General features: G+C 25.9%; 1 protein-coding gene across 2 annotated transcripts; it reads left to right on the forward strand.

The window, feature by feature from the left end:
• Positions 1-3,693: 3,693 nt before the first annotated feature.
• On the forward strand, positions 3,694-9,383 carry LOC100159932 (uncharacterized protein). Of its 2 annotated transcripts, none has more exons than XM_029491019.1 (7): positions 3,694-3,836; positions 5,674-5,728; positions 5,812-5,863; positions 7,448-7,642; positions 7,887-8,042; positions 8,404-8,568; positions 9,072-9,290. In XM_029491019.1, the coding sequence occupies exons 2-7, from the start codon at positions 5,681-5,683 to the stop codon at positions 9,095-9,097; spliced, it is 642 nt and encodes a 213-aa protein (XP_029346879.1). In that variant the 5' UTR covers positions 3,694-3,836; positions 5,674-5,680; the 3' UTR covers positions 9,098-9,290. The 2 variants fall into 2 exon arrangements, with proteins under 2 accessions (XP_029346879.1, NP_001156075.1); NM_001162603.2 differs by having other exon boundaries at positions 3,747-3,836; positions 9,094-9,383.
• The last annotated feature ends 462 nt before the right edge of the window (positions 9,384-9,845 follow it).

A 9,845-nucleotide genomic window follows, 5' to 3' on the forward strand; every position in this document is an offset into this window, starting at 1 on the left:
ATCATCATTTGATATTTTATAGAATAAGCAAATTTGTTTAGGCAAAGACCATGTCGACACTCCCGAGTCAGTTTCACATGCATAGTTCGCTTGAAGATTACACATAATACATTAGTCTATTGGTTCATAAAAAAAAAAAAAACAGAATTGTAGTATTTACGTGCAAAGTGCATAATTATATTTTCTAGATGAAACGAAATCCGTTTTCTTCTATCATAATACATTATTTACGACAAATGTATGCATAACATATTATATCAAGATCCTTGTATACCTATCTAAAAAAATGAAATTAGCTCGAATGGAGCATTATCTGTAGGTTGAGCTAACATTCTACGTGACAGGTACAGTATGTCAATCGAATTGCTGGTCGTGACTCGTAGCACGCAAATAATTGAATGGGTGGTTGCGGTTCAGTAAGATTTTAGATTTAAGTTTGTATTTTGGTTACGGCACATCCATATATACCTACTAAGGAGGTACGTTGAATGGAATGCGTACTTTAACCGATCAAAGAGCGTGCGATATGTATAGCCGCTGTGGAAAAACGTGTAGTCAGTCCGTTCAAAAATCGATCGCATTCGAGTTTTTTACAGTGAAGGATTTCATTTTGATTTTTGTCCAACGACAAAGCATTGACAACCGTTCTGAATCCTAACCTAACCGTCAACTAGATGATTGTGGTATAGGTACTTAATTGATAAGTAATGTAATTTATTTACATTGGTCTTTTACACGACATTGTATTGGGTGTAAAAAACGTGTATGTACAAGTAAAACTATTCAAAAGAAACAATATTGCTACTCAGAATCAACCGTAATGCCATTGTGATCCCATTGTAATCCCACAATTGTGATTAATTATTAAAGATTAAATATATACAAGGTAGTAGGTATTCGAGGTATATCAGGAGGCAATTTGAATATGTCAGATCATCGTAATATAGCGTATGGCCTATATTTTAAAAATGATTTCTGGAAAACAGTTAAAAGTGGATGAATGATAGAGTGGCAAGACATAAGCTATACACAATAAATATGACTGAAGTAGGAGGTATATGGAAAATATTTGGTAATCGATTGTTTAAAATAGGAACTAATGTTGAAAAAAATAAAACAAAATGTGGAAAACTATTATGTACACGATTACAGAAAACTTAACGCTATATCCCCAGCATATAAAGTTAGTACGTATAATGAATAAATGAACTTTAGCATAATATACATTTTAAAAGAGTGTTGGTATTATTATGTAAACAAAAATAGTGTCAAATGTCAGCCAATGGTCATGCTTCCTAGACTTATTTCTAATAAGAAAAAAAAAGAAAAATAGTGTTTATACATTATAATCAGATAAATTGGTACCAATACCAGCAATAAGATTTAAACTAAAAGTACCAATTTAAGGATAGAATTTTGTACTTATTGATTTTTCTTTCATACGCCGTATTCTCATGATAAATTATATAAAATGGTTTTGACGATGAATTAAAGATTTATATGACTTTAATTCAAAACCAATGTTTGAACAAGGATTGTAAAGGAAAAATAACTGTATTTATCTCATACGTACGTATATAATATGTACATATTTTATTATTTGAGTAATAAATCAAATAACCACAAATAACTATAAGTGACGTCTAAAAAGTACCTACAACAAAATATAAGTACTTAAATTTTTTTTAAAGACTATTTACTACAGATTACCTTCTGATAAAATAATTAGATATAATATATAGCTACAAAATAATATTTATTTTTTAAGCTAGACTAAACATTATCGATAAAAATAAAGTTTTTTCGTGTTTATTATCACCTTTTCGGTTTTGATAAATTTGCATTTACATTATCTGGGTCTTCTTATATCATAATGTAAAATCTGATGAAACAATATATTTATAATATTCATCATTTAAGTAGGTATACAATATTTATTGATTCTGTGTCTGATTATTAAAATATTACAATGTGGTACATAATTTATATAAAATACTAAATATCTGTATACATAAAATAAGATTTCCTGACTGACTAATCAACGTATAGCCAAAACTATGATAGCTGGACTTGAAATTATCATGATACCTTCAAACCAAAATATAAGAGAGCATACATATCCACAGTTGCTTTTGGTTGTCATTGGTGAAGTAAATAAAATAATTGTAATATAAGTAAATATAAATGTTTCTTTCTATGTTCTCAATAGACTAAAAACTACTGGACTGTTTTAAATAGAAATTATATCAATAGATTTCTTGACACTCGGTTAGAATTCGTAGCTTAGTTTTCAACCCATGTAGGTCGCTATAGAGTAGCTCGCACATGAGTTTTGTTTTGGCATACAAAAATCGAATATTTTTTTTTTTTGTTTATTTAAATGGTTGCCATTTATACAGATAATAAATAAATTATTATGATTGTATATAAATGAGTGTATTGTATTGTATTTTGTCCATTACGCTAACAAAGCTATTCTATGTAAATGTAAAATTGAATAATAGGCTAATAGTTATTATATAAAAGAGGCATCGTGAATGGTAGAGGTTTATATTTTATTGAAAAAATACTCTATCGATTTTAACAAAAAAAAAACTAAGAATATTTTAACAAAAGTAAATCGGAAATGAACAATTTGAAAATAGCCATTCTGCAAAGTTTTTATTTATAATATGAATAAAAACAAACGTTTAAATTGGTTAAATTTTAAATGAATGATAGTAGTGTTTTCAAAAAAACGCAATTTATAAAATCGCACAATTTTCACATTGTTTAGTATATGTTAATCCAATATGTAACAAAAAACACAACTTGTTGATTTTATTGAATAATTTTTACCTAATTGTATAATTATTCAAAATATCCACCAAGAAATGTACCACCTGAACAAGTCAATTTTATACGCCTATGATATTTATAACGAAATTAACGCGGCACTGGGAATATTTGGCACATTTTTAACAATACCTATAATTTCATCATAAAGTTCATTGGCCTACAAAATCGACTTGTACATAGCAGTACCTACATGATTGATATAATGATCAATATTATAAAAACAAATAAAAAAATTATGTACAATTTCATCGAGTATTTTGTCCTTTATTAATTTTTTACCTATAAGATTATCATAACTTATTAAAGATTGAAAACTATAAATTATCAGCATACTGCAATTTTAAAATATAAGTTCTTTTATTCAGAATTCAACTGATTTTAAAATTGTTTTCCCTCTATTTTATAAATAAATAACTCTAAAAATAGCTAATTTTAAATTTATAATTTTTTGTTAAGCGTTTATTAAATGTATTTTTGGATCATGGAAAAATTAAGGCTATTAATCATATTATATTTTATGCCACATATTTTAAAATATTTATACTGTTAGTTTTAGTCAAACTCTGAATTTATTATAATAATTTCAACCAAAATATAATGAGAAGGAAAAATGTAACGGTCGTATTATAGATGATTTCGAACATAACTATTATAAACTATTGTTTTAAACATATGTTTGAATAATAGTTTATGTGCGTAGACGATTTTATGTACTCATTCATTCTATACTAGAACAATTAAATATGTTTTCATTAAATATAATAACTGTTCCTACTAATAATAACACTTGGAAAGATATTTACCATTGTAATAACACCGTAAAACGTATACAAATGTTTTGAACTAATTATTCAACTAAGTGCTATCATGCATGCAAAAAATTAATATAAGTCATCATTCAAAATATTATGCTTTGATATATAAGTCGATGTCATTCGTATATTTAAAAATGCATATCGTGTGTGCTTAAGTAACTTAACGAGTTCGTTGGCATATAGGTACGTATGTTTTTATTTTTAAATAGAAAAATCATTTATAATGTTTTAAAAGTTGTAATAATTGTGTTAAAGTTTAGAAAAACTTGTGTAATATAAGCAACCCTTTTTTTTTAAATCTGAGAATCAAACAAATTTTATCATTTAGTTATCTACCTACTATTATTATTATTTGTTTGTACATTAAGTATGTAAATAAAAATTACTTAACCTGTAATTGTAATATATTAAAATGAATAACACATAATATTAATAATAAATACAGTTAAAAATAAATTATGATATTATGTCTCTTTCATTTTTACATTGTAATGATATCGGATTAATATAAATAGCCAAGTAAACATATGTTATTAGGTGTAATAGGTAAATTGTATTTGTTTATTTGCTTTTTCGGATATTTTAAGGCATATTCAAAATTTTAAAAGTGTTCTTCCTGTGTTTCGTGTACCTATATTGCATCTAACTATATTTTAAAACGAAGAATTTAGATTAATACGATTTGAATACTTATTTTCGTTTATGAAAATATTAATTATGTTTCAGTAGTGTTACTGCTGGGTGACTTCTATCATCACGTCTCCACATATATTGCATATATATGCTTATTGTAAACACCTACCATAACAGATTGTATATATATATTTAAAAAAAATAAAAAATAAATGTTTCAGTCAATAAAATGATAGTTTAAAATAATTTTGAAAAACATAAATCGATTATGCAGATCAAAGGTTTTAAAGGGGAAAAAAGCTGTTTGTTTAACAGAAGAATTACTTCAATGATTTGTGTGTGGAAATAATATGTAGGTGTTTTGGTGTGGCATAATTAGCTTAACTTAGAATAACACACACATTTAACTTGCATTACTCAACTGAACATAATATTTTGTAATAAATCAACGTTTTATTATTTTTCATTAATTACCTATTCAAGTTTTTACCGACATTTCCATAAACCATGGTTTTTTTTGTTTAATATTCAATTAATATTACTTTTAGGGGTTTTTTGCATTTAAAACTTAAAAAATATATACAATTCAAAAGCTGGAAAAGTTTAATGCCCAGTGATTCAAGCGCAAAAAACATATTGAACTTATATTGATTAACTGTTCACAAACCATTTTCGTAGGTAGTACAAATTCTGCAGATATATTCAATTTCAGATGCGGTTCCAAATAAAGGACATGGTACTGAAGGATCGATTGTCGTTTGTGGTAAACCCGAGACCGTCAAACATTTTATTCAGCCTGATTACTATTTGTGGCGACATTCTCTCTACTACAGTTATATATGATATTCTATATGCGTTAATGAAACTTCAACCGAAAGTCCAACTATGATGCTTGTCAATTAGGGTTTCAGGACTTGACACTTAAATATTGATTTCTTTTTCCGTATATAAAGTTCACATTAATAAGTCGTTATAGCTTAAGTCTTAATCTAAAGCCCTGATAATTATAAACACTGCTCAGAGTTAAATAGTATTTATATAAATGTATATGACGAACACTTTTTAAGTCCACTCATCATAATAATATTGTGTAAAGTAACTTTGCTGATTATTACCGAAGTATATATGTGTATGAATATATATTTAAAATATAATTATAATTATATTATCTACCAGTTGTAGTAATAATTGTTAAGTATTAATAATCGATAGTTTTAATATTATTCAATAACAGTGATAATTAATTTTGATAGCGTCTTATAAGATAGATTAGTAAAACAATTTAATGTCTAGAATTAAATGTAATGAAAAAAGTATATTTATTTTAGTGGCAAATTCTATCAAAACTCTGGAATAATTGTGAATAAATTATATATTTATTTTTTAGAATTATAATGGCACAAGTCTTCAAGTTATTCTGTTTTGCAATTTCTGTACTACTAGTAAGTATTATTTAGTATTTACTTTTTACTTATTAGATTAATTATTATAACTAAATATGCAAAAATGTGATGTTTGTATCTAGTTTTTACAGTTGGCCGATGCAGGTGGCTCTAAAAAAGATCCTAGTACAGATGGTGAGAATTATTATTTGGTATTTTAATAGCATACATAAATTATTATTTTATTTTAAAAAGTTTTTGGAAGTTTTTTTTTAAAACAAACATTTAGAAATACCAAAGTGAAATTAAGTTACGTTTAAAAATGTTGTACCTAGGTAATATCTAATGGTTTTAAAATATTTATATTCAACAAACCATTGAGTGTATAAATCAACATTGTAAAATCACAGGCCAAACTATTATTATAACTAGTTAAATCCGACTAATTGTCCGTTAATAGTAATCCGAAGTAATAGGGTATTGCAGGAAATGTCCCTAGAACTCTCGTCCAATATTGGTAGATACCTATCGATTATCATTATACCATATATTATGTCCAGGGTATACATCCATATAAGTGCGGAATTCACATTTCAAACGCTGCGAATTTTTCCGATGAATATGTGATATGTGCGATCGACATTTGTTCATATGTTTGATGTAGGACGATTGGATTAAATATTTTCTATAGCAGCGAAAGTCAATATTTGATTGCGATGTTACTGAATTGATGCGAAACAACACAGGAAAATTTAATTTCTCCATTCCGTAATGCGGCCGAGATATATCCTGTAAATGACGTGTAATCTTATACTGGGTCGAATATTGCTCAGCGGAAAGGTCCAGAACTACTCAGTTATAGTGGACTAGGTAAACTGTATTTTATGTTTTGTGTATTTTTTAAAAAAAAATATTTTTATAATTATTTAAATCATAGAATATCATATTAGCTTCGTTTCCAAAAAGTTTGTCCACACTCACTCGTTTAGATTCACTATATGCGAGTCTTTGAAGTAGTCACGATTTAAAGAAGTAAGATTACCTGTGGTTAAATGAAATTAAAAATAAGAGAAAACCGACTCCTGTACAGTTTATAATATTTAATGATAATTCTTTTATGCTCCACCAAAAAATGAAAAGACCTTCTATGTGACTTTGATTGAGGATAATAGAAAATATATATACTGATAAATATATACTGATTTTTTTTTTTATGCCAGCAATTACTGTAATAGTTATTTACATTTTATCATAATTTACGCCTTACGGTATTATTTAATACACAATTTATATTTTATATTCATTGAAAACTATAGAAAAAAATACGTGGGATGCGTCTAAAGTATTGGAAATTAGTAATTAATTACAGTTTTAAGAAATTTAATTTTTCCAAGTTCATGTACTACTTGTTTGTACTACTTTATAGGTACTATAATTTTTTTGAAAAAACGTTGTGACCCTTCAATCTACTGTAAACTACTATTGGGAACTGAAATACTAAATGATTAAAAATGTAAAATATTCAAATTAGAGATGATTTTTAATTACCAAAGTAGACATTGAAAGTATTATGGCAGTTTAATTACCTACTTGTTTTATTTTAAGTTGTCGAGTGTTATGCTTAAAGTAGTATCATATTGAGTATACCAATATATACTCAATGGCCATATTCTGCAATGAATCGTTTAAAAATAATTGTTTACTTCTATTTTCTATTGTATTATGTTAAATTATCTAGTCATGCGAGTAATTATGTGATACATATTAATATTTTTAAAGACGCGGAGTCAAGCGATCAAGACGGAGAAGACCAAAAACCAACTTTGTTCAAAAATATTGATAAAATCAAAGATAGTAAGCCTGTACAAGTAGCAAAAGAGATAACAAGTATTGCAAAAGAACACTTGGATACATTTTCAAAGGACTTCGAATCTACGCTAAAAGCTGAAGAAGAAAAACAAAAAAACGTGGACGGTAAAAACAAAGAGTGAACGTTAAATATCTAACATTTGTTTTTATACTGCTTAACTTTACGTTTTGGCTTATTCTCATAATTCTATACAATATAAATGTGTCAATAGCGCAAATTTACAATTAATTTTATAAAACATGCTATTAAAAATGTTTAATTGTAATGCCTTGAGAAAATAAACTATGTAGATACCTATATTTTGTATTATTATTGTATCTAATATTATTATTATGTTATGTAAACTAGATGAAGATTCGATCGTTCCAAAAGTCATTCAAAATAATGTAGTTCTACCTGCAAAGGCCTTTGCCCAAACAAGTATCAATACTCTTCGAGAACCTGTAGGAAATATGATATCTAACGTCCAACAAACATATGCTGATGAATTAGCTAAATCAGAACGTGAGTACCTACACTAACATTTACATTATAATAAAACATATAATTATATAAAAGTTTTATTCAAATTGCCGTGATTATAATTTTTTTACATAAGCTTCGGGGAAAGTATTGGTTCTGACGTAATCTTTATCACTTTCAAAATTTTTAAATGATCCTAGAGGAATATAATATTCATAAAAACACAAAACACATCATTGTTTTTAATTTATCGCCCATATTGTTAAAATACCTACTAAAGTATAATAAAATATTTCGGACATTGATAAAATGTACTTTTCATAAAAATATAATATTTTCACTAAAAATGTAAATTAAAAATTCTTAATCCTAATCATATTAAGTATATTTAACAATATTTCAGAGGATGAAAATTATGTTCCGATAATTGGATCTTTTACAAAAAGAGCAAATAAACCAGTTGCTTTATTGAAAGCCTCGAAAGATATTGTAGGAAATACATTCGGTAGCATATTTGGAAAAGCGTCATCGCTTTGGAATTCGACTAGTTCGAATAAAAAAAAAAAAGGTATTAAACGAAAATAATTTATAATATAATCAATATAAAGCATCATAAGCTCGTAATATAATATGCAAATCAAATATCTGAAAAGCATAAATAAATATTGAATTGTTATGTTTATATATATTTATATAGTATATTACTTGAATAATTAAGTACGAATATTAAAACTAGGATTGCTAATATAATTTTAACGAACAATTCGCATTTTATATGCAAGAAAATTATATTTTATCAAATGATATAAATGTATACATATTATATTACAATATAAAGTACATATACGTATGAATGAAACGCTTGAGTAAAATTTAGTAAAATATAAAATATATTCACCATTGGTTTTCGATAAAATTATTTACTATTATTGAGTAGGTATTCTTAAATATCTGATTTTCTTTATTCAGATAAGACAATATGTAAGGGCTATTATTTCTGAATCTTATACTTTGTCTATACATAGCAATGCATTTAATTATATTTTAAAGAAATTTGTATTTTTTTTTTTGTTATGCATGGTCAAAACACCAGCTGAGAAACCTGAAAAAGAAGACAAATGAAGATACAAAAAATAAGTGAATTAGTGTTATTTTGAATACAATAAATTTATAATCATGGTTTAAGCATGTTAATAAATAGTTTAACTCAATACATATAAAAAATATTCAGAAGTTATGGTACTTACTACGTTGGATTTAAAAAACAACAAAAAACAGACATTATATTTATTACGATTTACGTTAGTTATTATATTATATAAATTATTACAAAGAAGTTGTAATTCCAATTATTCTACATAATACAGTTTAAAATACTCAGAATACGATTCCTTTTTATTTGACTTTGAACAAGATTTATATTAAGTAAAGATAATCCAAATAAATGTTTATTTTATTATAGCCATTAAATAATCATCAAATTTCCTATGCCAATTATCTTAATAATCTTTATACCAGAAAATAATCGTTTAACCATGCTACACATTATTAGAAATCTATGAAAAATACTGATCGCTTTTATATAACAAAACAAATTTAGTATTGTTAAAACCAAATAGCTCTATCACTGCAATCTGATTCTAAAATAATGTTCCCCTTGAATATATTTTTTAATTATGTTACATGTGATACATATCCAATGACTTATCTTCAATGATATTATGTAATATTTATTCTACCATTGAGAGAAACGTAACTTTCAAGACCTGTAATAACCACAAGGTAATCTATAATTACTGAAAAAATGAAAAGTGATTACACAAATCGAAACATATAAATATATAA

The sequence above is a fragment of the Acyrthosiphon pisum genome, chromosome A3, assembly GCF_005508785.2.
Source record: "Acyrthosiphon pisum isolate AL4f chromosome A3, pea_aphid_22Mar2018_4r6ur, whole genome shotgun sequence".
NCBI classification, from domain to species: domain Eukaryota; kingdom Metazoa; phylum Arthropoda; class Insecta; order Hemiptera; family Aphididae; genus Acyrthosiphon; species Acyrthosiphon pisum.